At 37.0% G+C, this 22,363-nt stretch overlaps 1 protein-coding gene and 2 non-coding genes across 3 annotated transcripts in view; 2 read left to right on the forward strand and 1 right to left on the reverse strand.

The window, feature by feature from the left end:
* LOC124157835 (titin homolog) overlaps nucleotides 1–22,363 on the reverse strand; it is a 401,563-nt gene that overhangs the window by 282,023 nt on the left and 97,177 nt on the right. The window contains exons 22-25 of the mRNA XM_046532910.1: nucleotides 5,229–5,389; nucleotides 4,076–4,297; nucleotides 1,983–2,254; nucleotides 788–1,023 (exon numbers count right to left, since the gene is read on the reverse strand). Coding sequence (XP_046388866.1) covers nucleotides 788–1,023; nucleotides 1,983–2,254; nucleotides 4,076–4,297; nucleotides 5,229–5,389 — 891 coding nt within the window. The remainder of the gene's footprint in view (nucleotides 1–787; nucleotides 1,024–1,982; nucleotides 2,255–4,075; nucleotides 4,298–5,228; nucleotides 5,390–22,363) is intronic.
* Nucleotides 6,666–6,737, forward strand: Trnaw-cca. Its single transcript has one exon. It is a non-coding gene; the product is annotated as a tRNA-Trp (tRNA).
* On the forward strand, nucleotides 13,785–13,856 carry Trnaw-cca. Its single transcript has one exon. It is a non-coding gene; the product is annotated as a tRNA-Trp (tRNA).

A 22,363-nucleotide genomic window follows, 5' to 3' on the forward strand; every position in this document is an offset into this window, starting at 1 on the left:
GAGAAGTTATTTTGGAACGAAGAGATTGGATGGCTCATAGAGAAATCCCATAACAAGTTGAAGCTGAAGAGCTGAAATTACCACTGAAATTTATCCGAATTGAAAAGGTTTCTTATATGCATTTGATTACCTTGTGAATTACATGAAAAATGAACCAAACTATTGGTAACACTCTACTAGCCTTACCATATAATAGCTATGATAACATCTGCTTGTAAAAGTAATGCAAGGGCCTACTCAAATTAATAACAGGGACCGTTAACGACCATAGAAATGCTCAAAACATAGTACAGAGACGCCCAAAAGCTCCTCCATACATGAAAATCAATTTTTAGCAAATATATCTTCAGGAGGACATAGTTTATCCCACAATTGAAAAGCACAATAAACGCTGTGAAAAGACTCGTGGATATTAGCCTATACATGTTGTTATTGTAATTTTTAAATGTTCGTTGGTTAGCGACCAAATGTATTTATGTTTACTCCGTGTAACAATACTCTTGTGTCTTGAGTTGAAGTTACATTTTTCACTTATACCAAACCAGTGTCTTCTACAACTCCGCGTTACAGAAACTAACAATACAGAATTTATACAGCAAGATTTGCGTTCCATTTTAAAATCTGTATAAGTGCTGCTTTCTTATAAAATTTTGTTGACTCCTTGATCCCAGGATTTTTTTTTAACTTTGGCAACCCTACTCGGATCTGACGTGGATTTGCATCCTTGGCGAGTCCCTTTGGGCCAGCCTGGACATTCAGCATGATTTTCAAATCGGGGTTGACTCACCTTCCTCGGGCTTGATCTGGTTACCGTCCTTGTGCCAAACAACCTCTGGCCGCGGTATTCCGGCCACTTGGCAGGTGAGTCTCACCGGGTAGGTCATTTGAACGCGGCGGTCGCGGAGGCGCATCGTGAATTGTGGAGGGCACTCGGTCGCCATGCCTTTGTCGGGGAACGAGACGGAGGCCGAGCCCACCACCTCACCGTCTCCCTCCCCGTCCCGGCCCACGCTCTGCATCCTCCTGAAACAATCATTGACACGACATTAATCTGAAGCCAACAGAATGTACTCAAAATAGCAGTGGCGGATCAAGGGAGAGGGCGAGAGGGTGCGGCCGCCACCCCCTGTAAATAATACATGAATGAAAAATATAGAAATTTTTACAGTGGATTTCCTAAGTCAGTTTTCATTCCACCAGATGAACAAACAATGTTTAAAACTAATTCATGACTATCTAAAAGCCGCTTATCGACGCATATCAGATCTCAGTGGCATTATTGCTGAGAGGTATTGCATACCATCAAGGCAAGGTAATGAACCGTCTCCCTCCTCAAAACGACAAGCTTAATCCGACCCTGTTCCATGGATAGGAAAGAGATAGCTTTTTATAATTTTTGGTTTTTTCCCGGGTCAGGAGAAATGGAGGACCTGACACTGTGCGAAACCCGAGAAAACTTCACTGCAGGTAACTTTTTCATGGTGGAATAATGAAATACATGACCTCGGAAATGACGAGGGATATTATTCAGGAGGTAAAAAAAGAAATAATTGGCAAATTAATATTCTGGATATGTTTCATTCGTACATTTAAACTCCAGTGGAAGTAATTTTCGATGTAAAAATAATCAGGGTTATGAAGGATTGAAACCATGATCTACCATTTACACAAAAATCCCCATCATTTCTATCGGAGATCCACGTACCAATCTCTATCGAGGAAAATTATGTTTTGAACGCTTATTTCATGGCCATTAGTTTTTTCCTCTGCTTGTCACTGTGCATAAAATTATATTAATTTGTCCGGTGTGTCTAATTCAGAAAAAAAGCTTCATGTATTTAATATCATCGTTTAAGTTATCACTAAAATGCTCCCGAAAATCCTTGGGTGTTCCACGTGAGGGTTATACCCTTATTTAGTGGCGATACAAGGGCACAACAAATATCGAAACTTATATGCAAGGATAGAATATGGGGTTTTACCATCTGCGCAGTTTCCCGTCAGCGGCCCACACTTTGGGATCGGAGACGACGAGTAGCCGGGCGAAAGTGGAGACGCGGCCCGCGGCGTTGGACGCCTCGCACATGTATCGCCCCGTGTCCGACTCGCGGACTTCGGGAATTGATATTGTGCATCTGGAGCCGTCGAAGGAGGTCGTGATTCTCTTCAGCCCACCATCCTTGCTGTCCTCCTTGTCTGAGAGGAGGAAACCGTCTCGGTACCAGCGGACCTCGGGGATTGGCTCGCCCCGGACCTGTGCAGGGTGAAACAAAAGCATACCAATTAACGTAGTGGAAGGCCAATGAGTATCATATGATGGAGAAAATGAATTTTCCTCAAGATCCATTTACTCAAAGTTTTTCTTTATTCATTCGTTGAATGAATTTTATTATTACACCACCATTTCTCCTGACATGAATCTGCGAACATCTTTGTCGATTATAATAAAAAACAGAGAAAAATAACTCCCATAAAAGAAATAATCAATCTATAATGAACTGTACTTAATTTTAAAGAGAAATAGTTACGATCAATATTATAACCGGCTTCAGAAGAAAATCAATGAGAAAAACTATGCTTACTTTTTCAAGATATACCAAAAGAATTTCCCCTCACCAAATTCTCACAATAGATTTCTCTCACTGTAATGAGTTGGAGCGTATTTCCAATATAACAAATAAATTTTTTAAGGTCAATAGTAGATATATATCCATGATTAGCATAGATTTTGATTTTTCAGGGGAATATAGGTAGTTGTGCCAACTAGATATCATTTATTTTTCTTTCAAAATTAAAACACTTTTAAAATTTTTTTAATGAGAGAGCAATTATAAACCAAGGGCAAAGTAATGCATCAAATTTTAACTTAACTTATTTATACATAAGAAGAAAGTAGCAGTAGTTTAGAGTCAAGCATCTGAAGAAAGGAATTCAAATGTCCATACAAATTTAAAAAGGATCTCCATCCATATGGAATAGTATAATATAGTTGTGACCCTAATTCTTCATGTTTTGATTATTATTAATACACTAGTTATGCGCAAAGTATAACTAACCAATTGATACTCGGGCAGGTATAATAAATTGAAGTAACCGATAGATGGATTTAGGGGGCCGATAGTGATGGTGGTCAGCCGGCCCTCCCTTTCCCATAATGCCTTAGATAGTGCCAGCCAAATATTATGTATGTAATGTCGTAAAATGAAAACTTGTGCATGGTAATCACTTAAGTGTTTACTATGCACAAGTTTTCTTTTTACGAGTTTACACGCTGATTTTTATTTCCATGAGGAGATATTCCGGGACCTCATCTCGTCGGTAGGTGTTGCAAGATCCCCAGGTTCCCCGATAAGTAGTGAACCAAATACCCACCCTAGACTCTACCTCCTTAATCCCCGAATTCGAAAAACTTAAATGTTAATGGAGTAAAAATACAAGATTTCAAACTATGTCGTGGTCGCATGTCATTCGATGGAGAGGAAAGAACCTTACATGTTTTATTATGAGATATATCATTAAATTTCATCAGGCGAAACCGGATACTTCGAGTAATGCAAAAAAGCTTCCGAGATGTAAGCTCTAACTCAGAATGAGGTAGGAAATCTATTTTGAGAATTTGTCGAAGAGGAATACTTCAGGTATTCTCTCAAGGTTAGCAAACTTTGTTTATCTTGCTATTTTTTCAGATGCTGGTAATAATGTAAGCATGCCTTTAAAAGTTGTAGGTTAATCACAAATGTAAGTTTCTGAATGCAGGGACATTTTTTTAATTATTCAGTTTTTACATGCCAAGTATGCTAGCTGAGGGTAATTCGCATCATCTTTCGCAGCGGTACTCACTTGGCACTCCAGTTCGACGGTTTTTGAGAATTGGTTGAGGGGAAATTCTTCTGATATTTTCTGAAGGGTTAAAAAATTTTGTTTTTCTAGTTATTTTTTCTGTAGTTGATAATAATGAAAAAATGTCATTGAAAGAAGTTAAAAAAAAGCAAGTTTCTAAATGCAGGGTTTTAACATGCCAAGAATGCTGTCTTGAGGGAAATCTGCTTCCTATTTCTTTCTCAGTGGTACTCACTTGGCACTCCAGTTTGACGGGCATGCCTCGCAGGACTTTCATCTGCCCCGGGAGGATGGCCACGAACTCGGGCAGCTGGACGGCGCGGCCGAGGGCCACAGGCGCCGCCGTCGTCACACTCTCTCCCCATCCGTAGCGATTCCTCGGAGTCACGCGGAAGAGGTACTCGCGGCCTCCTTGCAGGCCGAAGGCGTCGAAACTCGCGATCGGAGACATCCCCAGCTACATCAAGAGATCACAATATTAATCTTTACAAATATATATTTCATGTATCATATAAAAAAATATTTAATATCCTCTATGATAAGGCTATTTTTACAGAGGTTTTGGCCACATAAAAAGTTTCATGCTTTACCAGTATATACAAATTATGGAGAGTAGTACTTCCAGAGTTGGTAACCTGCACTTCCATTGTATGTAGGTAGAAAGAGGGCCAATCACCCGGATGAAAACACCATTAGCCTTTCTAAACAAGTTTTTTTTTCACTTAACTGAATGAATATAGTGTATAATAACGTGGACAATTATAATTGAGTGGTGCAGTTAAATTGTAAGATATAAAATAAAAATCACAGGCAAACTTTTCACTAAACTGTCATTAACAGATGGCAGTCATGTCGACCTGACAACCGATCAAAAATTGTCTTTCTTACATGAGATGCCTTTGCTTGTAAGCTGAAAAAAAGCACAATCAACACATATCTCTAGTCGTATATCATATAATGGAAGCATAACATGAATACAGTTCTTCGAGGGTTTTGATTAAATGCACAAGCGCGAAAAATTATACATTAATCCAAATAGAATTCAATGTATATGACCACTCTACAATACTTAAAACGAAAGTTAACATATCAGGAGGCACTAAATCTTGAAAAAAAATAAAGCCCTTCAAATAAATTTTCTGTCTCATGCGTCAATGATACCGCTTTTGTATTGAAAGGGCAGTTGAATTTGAATAAAAAAAAACTTAAAAAATCTGTTTGGAAAATATAGCTTCCAAAAAGGCGGCCTAGTTTTTAAATTGGAAGCAGGTATAGAGTATAATGTGGAATTTAGATAGCTTACAGTGATAGCTTAATTCAATCAGAATTCGATGGTAAAGGTAAGAGAATTTTGATCAGAGGTAAGGATCAAAAGGACGACAGCTCACCTCCACCCATCTTGCTCCTTCGCCGACAATCCACGCTTCCACGCGGTAGGCAAGGACTGGGGCGGTGTCGGTTCGAACTGTAGGTTTGGGCCATGCCAGCGTCACCCAATTTTTACCGCTGTCGGTAACCACTGGCTCTCCACCAATAGGTCCCGGAACATCTGGCAAATAAATCACAGTATCATAGGTAAAACAAAAAAGTAAGTTGTACAGTATTTTTCACGCTTACAGTACAGTTTATCAACTGAGGAAAAAATAGTAAATTAGAAAAAAAATTGTAAAATTGTTCATAATAATAGTATAAAAATGTAGGTTAAGTCTTATCGGGTTTTCCACCGGGTGAGTGCGGGCCTTCAATAAAATGAACTGGTTAAAAATTTGAGGAGACTTCACCTGCATCCTGCATCATTCGTCGGGAAAGAATAAGATCTTATTTTGTTATAAAAATATTACGATTTTAATTTTAAGTGTACTTTTCTAAGATATTTGGCCCCTTAACCCATTATAACCCAATTTTAGTGACATCAAAAATTTATACATTTTCAGCTCCATTTTGGAAAGATTAGACTACGTGTTGTTTTGTGCTGTCAAGTTTAATGGCGAAATATGCTTCTGCCACAATAATTATGATTGATTAGAAAAATTTCACATTTTTAAAATGAGGAGTCTTGAAATTTAATTTCTCCAGAAGCAGCTCTGGGTTAGAAACTCATTCCCCTCGCATGTTACGAACAAGGAATTGTCCACACCGCACGGATTTAAATAGCGAGAATTATCCATTCATGCATACTCAGGTATTCCGGACACTGATTACTACACAAGGTAATAAGCTGGTACGCCTTTTTTTACTTCTATCTTACCTTAACTTTCATCAACTTCTCTCATTCCTACACGTAGATATTGGGATAGAAGTTCTTTTGTAGATAGATCATTTTTATGTATTGAATACCTCCTCTCTATCCCCCTATTAGCCTCATTCAACAACGCAGACCCAACAAAATCTTTTAATCACAACTTGCGCAGCAATATCAATTTAAACAGGAAAATCTTTAATATTTACATTTTAAGTGAGTATTTTTTATCTGTTTAGCAAGGAAATAAGCGACTGATTAACCCCATCCGAGGGAGGTATGCGATCACAGAAGAAACGCATCAAAAGTTTGGTGAAGACTACCTATTCGGAGGAAATTTATATTATTACAAAATGAACAGATTATCAGTATTAAGAGGATGAAATGTTTATATTACTCTGACGAGATAACTTCATCTCAGGTCTTGAATTCCCGCCGTGAACTCTGCATTTGCACAATGCGGAAGTCTGACGATGGCCCACCTGTTGCCATCGAACTGGAGGATCGCTCAATATGGCATACCTATGCGGCAGCCTTCGGTAGTAAAATAACATTTGCTTCGCTGGCTTAAACGCCTTCTAACAAGGACTCCGTGGCGCAACGGTAGCGCGTCTGACTCCAGATCAGAAGGTTGCGTGTTCAAATCACGTCGGGGTCATCCCTCCTTTTGCCGAATATTTTTATCCTCAGTCTCATTAAAAAATGAGGTTTCTCTTTTCTAACTGATTCCATCAAAATAGTTCAGTTGGAACTAAGTTTAAAATTGTTATGCTTTTATTCCAATAAATAAATTGTTTGGATTTATCGATGAATTTTCTCTTACTCTGTAGTCACACTGACGGAGAATTTTCCAGGATAGTAATGCTCCAGTATGATTTCCTTCCATTTCAAAGCAATCGTTATTTATACTAAATTAAAATCCATAATATAGCAGAATTGGTCAAAAAATATTGTGCACTTCAATAGCCCGTAAATTCCCATAAAACCGTACTCATAAATCGATAAAATAATTAAAACTTATTTAACCCTGTTTTCATTAATAGAAAAAATACATTACGATAATCTAAGATAATTTTCTATGTCCGTCCAAAATTACCAAGTTTCAATATTAGCAACATCTAACTCCTCATCTGCTAAGATAAGATAAGACTGTGCTCACCAGATAAGATTGTCTACAACAGGAAACACGAATGGAGTAAACAATAGCCGAGACGAAGACATTTCTCGAGCCAAGTTTTCACTTAAAAAGGAATTTTCTCAAAATTATTCTAAGAAAAAAATAGCTGCCCTTCAAATAAAAGGAAAATTACGAAAAAGGTATTCATAAGATACACTTGTGAAAGTACAACATCACAGGAAAAGAGGTGGTATTAATTTGAAATAACCAGCAATGATGCCATGATCCTTTCATTCTTTAGCAAGAACAGTTCATTTTATTTTAAGATTCAATCGCATTCAAGTAGATTGTATTGACATAATTACAGCTTCAAACCATGAAAGTGATGGGAGGAATGAATTCCATCACTGGACACGTGGACAATGAACAGAATTACTCACTCCACGGGTCTACTTTTGGATAAGGCGACCTAAAAATATCTCAAATCCAGAGAATTCCCAGTACTGGGTGAGGCGAGAGTGTACCAGGTGTGAGGCCCTGAGTCATGCGAATGACTGTTAATCACATGAAATGGTCCTTAAAGTGGGAATAGCTACTATCAGAGAACAAGAATATATTCCAAAATTAATGGGAATATTACTCAGCATAAATACCTTGAGCAATGTACCTGCATCGATGTGATACGGCGTCACTCATAAGGCACATATTTACGAAAGGAAAATATCTTTACCCACTCGCACGGGAAAAATAAAAATCAAAGAGTACAATATTTGGCTTGAAGAGCACTCAAAAGAGGCGCTGTAGAAAAAAAAAAACTTTCCATGCTGTGCTGCCAAACGTTTCTAAAACTGAAAATGAAGGGGCATCACCTGATAATTGTGTTAGCCTTATAGGGTAATAACTTCACCATTAAGATTTCTATATCATCGAAAGTACATTCTGGAACATTGCGGGAGCCTAAGACAACTAAAAAAATTAGTTGTTAAGAAATTGTCAAACTAAGGTATAAGTATTTAGATTTTACCATACGCATTGATTTACTCTGCTCTACCTAGCCAATGTGGTTTTTAAATGAGACTGCTAAATTGAGGGACGAACTACGCAGTACACCAATAAATATAGGTCTAGGACAAAGAATGTAACACAGGTATTTAATTGTTTGTATTCATATCATGTTAAACATATTTTAATAATAGCTTTATTTAATCGCAGGGATTGTTTTGGAAAAGATTTTGCAATTTATTATTCCATTTAATCACCTCGGGTCTATTTCTAGCTATGAAAGTGCTAAGGATATTTTGAATGTATTTACTCTTCTGTGTTTACTCTTCTCTTTTGAATTTATTTACTCTGTGAGTGGATTATAATCATTCAATGAATTTTTATGAACGCATTTCGAATATTTTTACATGATTCGTTTTCCAACCTTATAGAACGTTATGTGCTCAATAAACGTGACTAAGGTTAGACTAACTCAATCAACTCGCGCAAATACGGTACTTGGAAACAAAGTAACAATCTCTCAAAACCACGCTTTGTATTATATTCATGATAAATTTTAGGTAAATTTTTTACCACACTCTGGCCCATAGGCTTATGGCGGGAAGTAGAAAAGTTACTATCCAGCGACAATCGTTTTATTATTGCAATATAATATTCAATTCTTAAATGAGATCAACCTATTGGTGACACTAATTATCTCACTCGTCGCCGCACCCAAAAGCGTTTTATTCTACTGCAACTGCATTGCTGAAATTAGTACCGGATTTATTCTAATATATTTTTAATTAAGAACTCTTTATCTTTTCTCCTTCGAAAAATGTAATGATTTCTATAAAATAAAGCGTTGTGTATGGGCAACAATGCAGGTTTTCCGTACGGTAATATCAGCTGGTGTAATTTGTGGTGACATCATCCGGGAAGACGCGTCTTATCAGACTGTCGTACGCGGTGATATAATGGATGGTTTGATTTCATTTCGGTGAGTTACGTGCGTAATGAGGAAGTCGTAAGAAGAGCAGGAGAAAGAGCACCCTTCTGCAACCCATTAGAAGAAGTCAGCGGCGTAAAAACCTTTATCTTCTACATGATGAGACGTGATGGTGTGATGAAGATAATATTAGTCGGAAAAGCGGCAGGAAAGTAAAAGAAAGCATTGGAAAAGATACGGAGGAAGTGATGGGAGAGGTAAAACAGAAATACTATGTAAGTAAACAAAGATTAGCTGGTAGGAGAATTAAATAAGGGCTACGTTAAACCAATCCCACGGTTGTTAACTACTGATGATGATGTTTTAGTTTCAAATTTGTTATCTAAATTAAACAGCGCAGTTAAAATACTTACAAAGTTAATAGAAACTATACATAGAGAGAGGATGAAATGACGAAAACTCTATCAAACAAATTGCACCGCGACATGTAACGAAGAGTGAATGAAATGAGTAACGAAATTTAACGAGCGTAAGTGAGGAGAAGCTGGTTCCCTAAGCTTACAGTCACTCACACACTTCAATAGACAGAAAGATATTATCCGCTGTGATACCAGATCGAAATGATAATCAAAACTTTCGATTTCCTCTCAGGACTGGGGTAAATCATGGGGTAAATCCGTTTATAGTTCTTCTATTACCATGGCCCACTGATTTGTTTTTTAATGTACCAAAATGTAATAAATTATTCATTCCCTAAGGACGAGGTACAAGACGGATTTCGCAACGTCGAACCAGATGGATTCCCTCACCCGGGTGGGAAACCGAGAAAACTTTATACAACCACCGTATTAGCTAATAATAAAATAGCGCACTAAATTCTTAGAGTTACTTCATTTAAACATTATTAAAGTTTCTCTTGAATTCACCAAAATTCCATAAAATAAAATAGCTCAAATTATACGAGATTTCACAGAAAAGCACTGGAGGACATCCGCGAAAAATTTCGAATTCCACCATGATCACACCTCGTACATCACTATCTTTCAGAAGATACTATGAGAGCAATGACCTCATGGTATTCAGAACATTGAATACCACTCTCTCACTTTTAAGCAACGCAGTGTTTTTTCTAACTTTCATAGTATTAACACAAATATATTCACTCTGCCCCTATATTTGCTTCTACGAAGAACAAATGAAAGAAGTACCGAATTGTAACGAGGGAAATGAGGAGAAGCTGGTTTCCTAAGATTTCAGTCACTTCACACACTTCATTTTCAGAAAGGTATTATTAAAATGGGATCGAAGTAATAATAATAACATATATTTCCTCTTGCTAATTTGTTTAATGAGGGACGCAGAAAACTGAGGATAATTTAATACAACGTCATATGTGAAAATATTTAGTGACTTTAGAGTTTCAATCCCTTCGACCACACCTGGAGGAATTGTATCGATTTTAATCCACTGTTGTTTAATCAAAACTACCAATATATGCATGGAAAACTTTTCGAAAACTACAATCTCTTTCAGGAAAAGATAAAAATTCAACTATATTCTAGAGAATCAAAAAATATGTTTCCTAGGACCTATCGTTATACGAACTATAGAGACAACATTGATTTAGTTTCAGATTCATTTTGGCTACCATAAAAGTTTAATACAACCAGCTTGATAGGTGATAGAAAGTGATTCATATACACTGACTTAATGCACTGTTTACTCACATCTGCTGTAACCGAAGAAGCTATCCCAGACTGATTTCAAAGCACTCTTCACTGCTTCATAAAGCTCATAGATGGGCATATTGGAATATATTCACCGCGGTTTATAATTTTTCATCGGACAGGCACACAGTTCACAAACGGTTGACTACGTCACTTCCGGTTGAAAATCAAATCCCCATCGCATTCACCATCACAAATCTTTATAACTTATGCTTCAATAAGAAAAATGAAACCAAAGCCACCAATTATTTCCTCGGAAAATGATAATGTTACGTTCACTGTTGTCACGAAAGACAGAGAAAACCTTGCCATGCATTTATCGGCTGTAGACTGACGGTCTTTGATTGAGTTTACCAACACACGATTGAATAACAACCTGGACTAGACTCATTCAAATGGCTATCTCTGAAAGGTTGGCAATCATTTGTCCAAATTAAGACGCAGGTATTATTATGCCCATATTGCCACATGTATGCATGACCGCAACAAAGAGAATTTCTTCAGTTGGCACAACATACTGCCAAGTTTTTTTTACTTCCTTCTCCGAGTTGTCATGTTTATGCCGCTTAGCTACGCAACAACATCTCTACTTGCCAGTGTAAGGTGTGTTGATTGATTGAGTTAAAAAAATTCCCCTTCCATAATTCAGTAATATATCTTTTTTAACTTAGAGGCCATCTCGATACCAGTACTTCAAATATGTGCAACGGTAAAACTTTTGCCAATTTGGCAAACAAAGGTAACTATTAAATATGCGTATATAACCAAAGCAATACATTAAAAATCACCGTAAATTCTATTTACAAGGATTTAAAAAAAACTTGACACTGGAACGTCATTAAATCTTGAGTGAAAAATAAAGAATTTGAAATGATATTTTCCGAATACTGTCTGAAAATGAAGCTATAAAAATTTGTCATAGCTTTCCTTGGAACAAGTATTAACTTTTCTTAGCATATCATTAGTTAAGTTAGTTACTGACGGTTTTAGGCCCCTATGTATCCCTGAAGACTAATTCTAAGAATATATTTTGGAAACCAGGATATCTGTGCCATGGTCATGTATGATGGGCAGATGATAAAACATTTAAAATGGATTGAACTCAATGGAATGGGAAATATTTTCAACAAACGATAAAAAAGCATTTAAACCATTGAAATTCAATCACCATCAATGCAATCATTGAAGCATAAAAAGAGCTACCAGGCGAGGTATGATTCTATCCTGCGGCACTAAAGTTGCACATTCTTTAAGAGTATTAAAAAAACATCACCAAGCTACCAGTACACAACGCCTATCTTTTGTTAGTTTACTGGACCGATACATGGTGTATTTTAGAATTTACATTTGCCTTAGTGAATTAATATTTTATGTACAAATTCTTGAGTTTCTAAATCTTGGCGGGAAAAATGTCATCAATCAGGAAAGTTATTTGAATATTAATTCAGCGCAGCATTATTTCTGCTCTTTATTTCCAATTATTATTCCCTCTAATCATTAAGTGTTTCATTCCAAAAAGAAGTGAAAAGTAAGCTCTTTATGTAACTTAAACGTAGGTATTAATTTATATTTATAGTTAATTTATAGTCAATTTATAGTTAATACACGAGGATTATATTTTTTAATCATCAAGAAGCTAACGTTTCTACAATGCACTCAAAATAAATCAATTCCCCGTCAACGACATTTTATCTCATTTGGGACTGAAAGAAAGGAATCCATATCAGCGATGAGATATCGACTTTGGCTTCCCGGAAGTCACAGCAAAAACACGATCAGCCGCGTGAAATTCAGTGGAAAAGGAATGGACGCTCAATCCTTAGTTTTTTGACATACTACAAAAGAAAGCAACGTAAATGATATTTGAAACATGTCAGAAAACCAAGTTTCAGGTCAAATTTTCTTTTCGGCTCTGATTTTGAGTATGAAGAGTCAAAAAGAGGTCGTTCACCATTTATTTTATTGTCCATTGTGCATAAATTATTGAATGCATTTAATTAAGGATCAGGTTCGGTTTTAGACTTTTTTATAGTGTAAGCGAACAACATTCCGCCTCCCCTTAAATATAACCAGAGAGGTAGTAGGATTAGAACTGAACACTGGACTGAGCCCTTGGGCGCCACCTTTTGCTTGGCACCCTGCGCGGCAGCGTACCTCCTTTGATTACAACTTAAACCGGCCCTACTAAGGAGTCACAGAAACTTCAAAGCATCCCTGCTAGAAAATTCTGTGTATTGCATTAAAGTAAATATTTCTTTCCCAGGGCGCAGCTAGGAATCAAGGCTAGGGGGAGTTTCAGGCGCAAAACACTGGGGTGTCTGAGGGTGTGGAATACCCGCCAGGGTAAGCGGGAGGTGCGGGTGCCCTCCCCTAGAAAATATTTCAAATAAATGATTCAAAATGATGAGTTTTACGGCCTTCTGATGGACATTTTATTGATATTTCCACTATTCTATAAGTAATATTAATCCAATTAAGTGAAAATGATTAAACTTTTAAAAATTTCTCTGAGCTCTGGGGGGGGTTTATCCCTCAAATCCCCCCCTCGCTGCACCACTGCTTCTTTCCACTTCCAAGCCCTCTAGGGCTACGAGAAATGAGGGCACTTAAGAGGGAATTCGCTTTCCCTTGATAAATAAGTGAAGGGCAATAGAAAATTAAACCACTAGGTATTAATACCCCTAAAAAATTGTTATTATGTTTAATCGAAGGGGAAGAGACAGCTTAGAGCGATGAGTGAAGTATAGCAATAAATTCTTTCCACTCCCAAACCCATCGGGATGCCGAGAAACGCGGGAACATCAGAGGGGAACTCGTTTTCCCCTTTGGCGCACTTTTCGCCTTCGCGAGAGTGTCACCGGTCAATAAATTCCTTCCTCGCGAAGCAAAACCTCGTAGTCATGATTTGAGAATTCTCACGTCAGAGAACACGACTCCGTGGCGCAACGGTAGCGCGTCTGACTCCAGATCAGAAGGTTGCGTGTTCAAATCACGTCGGGGTCATAACTTTTTCAACCTACTCTTTGAGAGGTACGACATGGGTACAGATATTCATTTCAAAACGGAGCACCACACATTTGCTTCCACCATATTTTTTCTTTAGCAACATAAGATACCCGTTAAAGAAAATTAATTATCCATGCAACGAAAACACGAGAATCGCCTGAAACGATGGATTGGGAGCAACAATTGACTTCTCTGTACACTAGAGAATATTTCATTAGCCAGCAAAATTAACTTAAAACAGTACAAATGGAATTGAATGCCGAGGTAAATCCATAGAAAAAATTATTAACATGACCGCAGCAACAAAATGTTTACGGGGACGTGTCAAAATGTGATTCAAAGATCAAACAGAGCAAGTTTTTCAAATTTTCAAGCAAATTTAAACTAAAGTTATATTCACACGTTTCTCAGAAAAAAGTAAACGTTATCACCAAAAATTATATATTCAGATATATATAATAAAAAATAGATAATATTAATTATGCAAACCATAGCAATCATTCGGATGAAACTTAAAAGTGATTGAACCGGTGCAGGTTTGCATATCTCAACATGACAAGTATCCCGATGAATCAATTGCATAATTTTGCAGTAAGCCCTGTATTACTCCATCCCTATCTTGATCCGATTAATCAAGTGCATATCACTGTATATTTAGAGATATGCGAGAAAAAATACGAAATAGACATCCAGAATAGAACGACATAAAGACGAATTCGAGATATCCATGGTAAATGCGTACCTCAGGCTCTTGATAGGAAGCAAAGGAAAAACTTAATAACATGAATCAAGTGAGATATGGACGTAGGTGCCGAAGATAAGTTTGATAAATATTAAGTATTATGGCAGTATGGTATGATAAGTAGCAAGTACTAGGCAAGCAGGGAGGGGAAGAGGGGATACGAGCCTCATTGTCGAAGGGTAGAGAGATGGCGTTAGTCACGTCAGCGTGGGGCAACGATATCAGAAGTACAGAATCTCACCCCCACCCTCTTCATTCCACGATAGTGGACGACTGATCAGCTGCTAAGGTCGGTAACACATATCCGAAGCAGTATAGTAAATTTAAGCAACTATTTAGCAGACTTAGGACTCAATTTGAAATATGTATATAGAGATTGCAGTTGAAAGTGGCACTAGAAAGTTCAGTTGTGAACCTTTTTCAGTTCCCATCCGCATACCAGCTCAATGTCTTCAATGGATATTGTATCTTCTTCTGGTTTTTATACTTCAGATGAAGGCCCTCAAATATTTTTTGTAAAACTTTTATCTCCAAGTTCAAGGAAAATGATTAAACGAGTTGATCAAGCTGACTGAAGTGCCAGGTAGAGAAGTTGCACTTGTTGGCTGCATAAGATATTCCAAAAATATACTAATACGATATCAGGTGAGTTTCAGGTCATTATGGAGGATATTCGTTTGATTTCTTGAAATATAATTGAAGGGAAGCGAACTTGACTTCTTGATCTACTACATTATTTTACAGAATAACCGCTTTTGGCTGACCATCCTCAGATATTAAATCTGTTCCGTAAAAGCAACTTGTGAAACAAGTGAATCCAATTGTGACAAAAACTCATTTCAAAGTGGACATAAAACAATTGTATAACTATCGGCGCAAAATAGGTAAAACGCTGAACTTTGCATTTGCATAAAATCCTGCCGAAGCTCCATAAGGTCGTGTCATATATCGCTCTATTATTTGTTTATTCGACTACAATAATGAATCATAAATCATTGTTTAAACGTAAACGTTTAGCTTCTCCGGTCGTAAGAGTGAAGAAGAACACGCGAAAAACTATGAGAACGGCGAAATGTCGTCTTATACATCTCTTTACGGGAAAAATATTTTATTAGTGCATTTCAATTTATTTTTTATGGAGAGAACGACATCTTCGCATTACAAACAGCTTTTTAAAATTACATTTTACCTATTATTTGGTTTTTTTAAACGGTCGAAAGGTAGATTTCAATTTCCGAGGTGTAGAAAAGATAATGAACATCGCAGTTACGTATGCTATAAGCAAAAACATTTTCTAAACTTTTCATGTAAGGAAATGTTTATATTGCTCCTTTTTCTTAAAATAAACCAAAAAGACGAAAATCGTCATTTTGGTGGAGTACATTGCGCGATACAGATCTCATAAGGCCAACTTCTAATCCTATCTCTAGCTGTACCTCCTATCAAAGGTCCACCGATCAGATAACAAGCAGGAGTGAAGATAGGTATAAAGAAAATATTAAACATCTGTACTACCGCTTTTCGGTCGGAACGCATTACGAACAATAAAATTATCACCATCATTCTGAGTCATGAGCATAACTTTCTTCGCCTCAAGGAAGGAGGGAATACCTCTCATGTTTATCGAGCGAATGTAAGTGCTTAGAGAGGGAAATTCACAAAGATACAGAGGGATGGGGGAGTGAGTAAAGTAGATGTTTGAGTGTGGTGGAAACGCGTGGTTTGAAACATCTGCGATGCACCCGCGTGACGCACGGTAAAAATAACACGCGAGGGAGAGGTGTGCGACACTCACGGGCCATGGCACCCTTCCTTCATCCATTGGCGCGATGTGACTCGACGGGTGAAGACAATTTGAGTATGTATGTTGCAAGCCATATTAATATTGGCAGTGAACTGATAACTAGCTTTATTTGTTGACACGAATACCAGTGAGGTTCATTTGTTTCTCATATTTTTCGACACTAAGTTATCGAGCAACTAATGCCGAAGATAACAGACTTTATTATTATCTTTCTTTAAAATTTGTTGCATGTTTGTGGCGGACATATGAATCATCTGGATATAACTGTAAAACTAAAATACACTAATCTCTTGAAACATATCTGCTTTAGCTGCCTGTCTTTTTTTTAGCGCTACGTCTGATTTAATACCTCTATGTGGTTGTAAAAAGGTCGTTTTTTGGATAGCTTAAAAGCATGATCGTGCGTTGCCCGAAGTTATAAAATCTTATCCGAAAAGAAAACGTAATCGCATTCTCTCATCTAGCAGTGTTTAACAACTTTATTTTTGACTTACCCGCCTCTTATTCAAATCATTATTATTCAACAGGCTTAATATGCTTGAGCAACTGAAAATAGATGTCTTTAAGAGCGAATCGTAGAACACCATACTTGAACCCCACTATATTTCCCGGTGCGACAGAAACGATAAATTAAGAGAGATATTTTGCCGGAGGGATAGGTATGGGAATTCGATATGCCCCCGAACAATAAAGGACAACTACATTCTATGTGTAATTTCGTTACAGCATTTCCTTTTTTGTGTAAACGGCTGGTGACCTCACAACCCCCCACCACACGCCTAATTAGATGTCTTACAGGATAGTATGTAGATGCAGATTATTTTGCCTTGAATGTCAAACAGGCGCGGGACATGGCGCCCTTCATCCCTTGGGGACTCGGAGGATGAAGGCAACTTGCGTGTGAGTGGAGTTGCGGGGGCCGTCGATGAGTGAACTTGGGTAAGAAGGAAAGGTGCAGGGGTGGCGGGGAGGGGTTTGCGTGGGAGGGAAGGAGGGGGGAGAGAGTGGGAGGGGGACAGGGATAGATGGCATACTCCTGCCGCGTAGGAAGAGGCGAGGGGGGAGTCGGTGGGGTGAGCCAAAATTATCCCTCAGGCTCCAAACTCTCTTTCTAGGTCCGCGCGGCCAACTAACACAGCCTCCTCACAAAACGCTCTCACTCTTTACTTACACGTCCACCTAACGCCCTCCTCTTTCCACCCCCCCCTTACACACACACATATATATATTGATACTGTCCGAGAGATTCTCTCTCTCCTGTGATCGCCGATCTCCGATTACTCGTCAACATGTTGTGAGCGCGCGCGGATTCACCCCCACGGTGAATCAGACGAAGAGGAGCGAAACGGTGGATTATGGCTTCAATCGAGAAGCCGTATCGTTTTTCCTCGCTTCATGCCGCGGCGGATGAAGGGAAGTTGGAACTCTGTTTATCAACTCCCATGATATTCACCCAATCTACTTCTCTTTTTCTCGAAGAAATTTAAGGATTTACCGAATTACCAAAAGCGAATCAGAAACAAAAATGAGCGAAAGGTAGTTGGACTAGATCGAAAAGCCTATCGTACTTCCAATCTTTTCCGAGATGGAAGAGCAAAAGTCGGTGGGTTATCTTTTTTCCCCGTGATAATTGAGATAACAGAATCACATTTAGCCTATTGGGATGCTGTGAGCACTTCCATGGCGTCAACCTCGTGCAAGATGTTCAATACATAACCACCAAATGTTTGAGTGCGTATTCAGCGGTCTTTGGTTTAAAATAATTATTTAAATTAATCTCATTTTTTATAATTTGTCCGTAAGAGTAATAAATATTCAAATTAGCAATGAGCGTTTTCATAACCCTTAGCGTATAATTCATTCTAAGTAAAAAATATTTAAATAAGACGCGACTCATATTTTGATAAATTTCAGCCCATCGATACTCCATATAAATAAACCAAATCGAGTAAACATTACTTGATGGAAAAAAGAAAAAAAACATGTAGTTATAATTTTCCCATTAGATGCATAAATTTGGATTGCGCACGATAAGACTTTACAAGTTATCCAACAAATGATATTTTTTCAACCACATGGGGAGATCATGCTAACTAGAAACTGCAAGGTTAGACATTTTACGTATAAGGTGAGCAGACATTTTTCGAGCGACCAAAAATATTTTACGCATAACCAAATAATAATCATTTTCCGACACTTAATGTCCAGTATAAGCTTGCGATGCCCACATTAAATGTTATATATTTACTATTTTTCGGCACTTGCTGCCTTGCAACCACTTTTTTTAAAATGGTGAATTGTCACAATATCTTCGGGATTTGTTGCTCGATAACTGACGTTCCGTCAACATGAGAAGTAGAGATGAAATCCACGTGTGTTTACCTCAACAATTACAACTAAGTAACAGTTCACGGCGAATTTTGATTTGGGTAAGTAACTCCAAATTTATCCTTTGACCATCAGAGGGAGGGCAGGTTTAAAATGGCATCAGTCGCAATTCCAGAAGCTCTGAAATTAAAACTATTGCGAGCAGCAAGCTCACCGTTTAGAAAATCATTGCACGTAGAAATAATAATATTATTTTTTTGTCCTCGATGGATCCTGCAGGACTCATGATATCCTAAATATCCTTGGCTTATCTTCTGGTTTGGTAGAGAGGCCTAGTGTTTCGATGTCTATTTTCCCTTAATTACTTATAACAAGATTACGCAAATTGAATTTTCATCTTGTTTACGCTCTACTTTTTCCCTGTAATCGATCTTTTTATCTTGAATAATTTTTCATTCTTTCGTCTGCTGCTAATATATATCCTTTTCTAATTTCCTTTAATCCGCTCCAGTTAAATCAACAAATCTGGGTATGAAGGAATGAGGCAGCGGAAAGTGGTCCATGGGGACTAAATCTCTACAGATCTTCATTTTTGCTACCTCTACCTTATATATATTATGTACAATATATTCTTCCTATTATGTTTTATATTCTCTTGGTACATTCAAAGTCTTTCGATCCATATGTTAGAAGTATTTTAGTAAATCTCTTTTGTAAATATTAACCCATTATAACCCGATGTTGCTTCTAAGTAACATGAAAAATGTATACATTATCAGCTCTATTCAGGAAAGATTTAAACTACGTGTTATTTGGTACTGTAAAGTTTAATGGTGAAATATGTAGCTGCCACAATTATTGTGATTGAGTAGAAAATGGTCACAATTTTTATAATGAGAACCCCCATGAAAAAATTGCATAAACCTGTTTCAAATTTTTATACATTCTTATACATTGCCATGGCAATGGCAATGTATAAAAATCTGAAACAGTTTTACACAATTTTTTCATAGGGGAAGTTTTGAAACTTGTTTTCTCCGAGAAGCAGCTGCGGGCTAGAAAGGGTTAAAAAGGGATTTATCCAATTCTACAGAATTGTCTAAATACGTCAGCCTTCCCTTTTGTGCCCCTATTAAATGCCGTCTTGACCAGAGATTATAAATTTTGAAAAACATCAAGAGAGGAAGTGAAATAAATCACGTTGCCTACGAGCAGATATATGACTGTTAAATGGCATGAATAGATGAAACATCCAGAATCTAATATTTTGGATGATAGTGCTTGACTAAACTATCCAGTTCCAGAAAAAAATATTTTTCACTACGATACGAAGGTAACATATTTTTACAAACAATGATACCTGATAGAACTAAAAGCAAAAATACTATACAAATACAACGGCAATAATTTAATATATTTGTTAAAAGAATATCGTAAAAATTCTCGATCAAAATTGAATAAAGCTTCGACTGAAATGGTAATGCGGCATTGAGAGGGGTTATACACCTGGCACTGGCAAGATTGCATGATAGCTATATGCAAATGAAAGAGTTAAGCTGTTCCTCAATCTGTGAATGAGATAACCGTCGTCTAAAATTCATCATTATTTGTAAAAATGAGTGATATTGATATAACTGTAAAAATAAAATGCACTAATCTCTTGAAACATATCTGCTTTAGCTGCCTGTCTTTTTTTTAGCGCTACGTCTGATTTAATACCTCTATGTGGTTGTAAAAAGGTCGTTTTTTTGGTTAGCTTAAAAGCATGATCGTGCGTCGCTCGAAGCTATAAAATCTTATCCGAAAATAAAACGTAATCGCATTCTCTCATCTAGTAGTGTGTAACAATTTTATTTTTTAACAATTTTATGTTATTTTACAGGGAGTCATTTTTACCTTCATTTCTTAAGAATTCAAACATCCTATGGTGGCAATATACAGTGAAAACCGAATTACGAGGGGTGTTTGGCAGCTGAAGCAACTTGCGGAAGTAGTCCCATACCTAGCGCTATACATTTGGCTTCCGAGTTGTGGATTTTTCTCTAATGGTGCAATCAACACGTGCAAAATAAAGAAATTAAGGTTAATTTGGCAAGTCTCACTACGCTACTCCGATTACACCAAATGGCCACTTGTTCAATTTTAAAAATAATCCCAATCCACCCAGATAGTAAAATATTACCAATAAATAAATCAATGCATAATGAATCAATTCATTTTTATCGTATTTTGAAAATACCGAAAATGATATAGAATAGACTGAATAAATATGAACATTATAAACTTCGGATCTTTTAGTCTGTAACAAAATTGCAATTATTGCGCCTTAGCTTGGAGCTTATGACATTATTTCAATGAAGCCAAAATTATATCTCTTATACTTTGCTTTAGAAACGACTTTTGACTCATATTTTTATATATATTATATGTATTATTTATGACGGTATAAACGTCAGACACACCTTCAAAGAAATCAAATCTCCATTTGATATTATTTTTTACTTCCTAAATAATACATGGACATTTTAGGCCTAAACTGAGGTTGCTAGCTAGCACATAATTCAGCTAACCGGTAAAAATTTCCCACCAACAAAGTGAATGAAATTCGGGAAAATCCTCAAGTACATAATATAAAACTGTGCTCCGTAACTAATTATATACCTCTGCTTTTGAAAGTCTATCAAATGCACCGAACGAAAGAGAAGGGATTACCCAGCACTTCAAGCAAAATCTTCAAGGGCTCTTGCATCTAGGACAGTTTGGGCAATTCGCCAGAGTCCTCGCATTCTAAAATACTCGAGGGTTGCGTTTATCTGGAAATGCATAACACCCGTACGTCCAATCCAGATAACTTCAATATCTTAATAAAAACAAAACTTCTTGGCAAATTGGAAGATGCAAGTTATTTCACATTACACACACTGAAATGCTCGAGACAATATTTCCATGGAATATGCTTAAATGTTATAAGATTAAGTTTATCAGATGCGGTTGATTTGAAGCCCTGCTGAACTCATAACACATTAGACAGAGATATTCACTTAAAATTCACTTCCGAAAACTCTGCCCGAGTAATTTCCGAAATTGCCAAAGAACAATATTAATCATTATTTTAGGCATTAGTAAATTCTGTTTAAATTAAATCCATTTCTCTCCTCAATTATCTTCTCCATTTTTCTTAGTGAGGCATGCCCCAGTGATTCTATGTTATTTTACATAAGCTGATTGGAACATAGGAAAAACTCCTCAACTCGGAAGCCAAATGTCTAGCGCTAATGAATACGTTACGAGAATTGGCAATGAAATATACATCAGTTACAAAAGGGATGGTATTCAGCAATATTATAATTGTATCAGACATAAAATAATTTAACGCATAATGAAAACTTAAAAGTAAAAGATGAATTTATGAAGAAGTATTTCATTTAGTAATTCCACTTACTGGACTCTCTCTCATAATCTCGAAATATGTATCCTCATGGCTTGATCTGTTATTTTTTGTTTAAATACTCGCACATGGCTGTTCTTCCTCATCTCATAGACATTTTGGCGAATCTAAGATTCGAACCATTACAATATTAAGATTCAAATTCGAAATTGCTCAAATCCTCTTTCAGTTAAAAACACATG

The sequence above is a fragment of the Ischnura elegans genome, chromosome 1 (genome assembly GCF_921293095.1).
Source record: "Ischnura elegans chromosome 1, ioIscEleg1.1, whole genome shotgun sequence".
NCBI classification, from domain to species: Eukaryota; Metazoa; Arthropoda; class Insecta; order Odonata; family Coenagrionidae; genus Ischnura; species Ischnura elegans.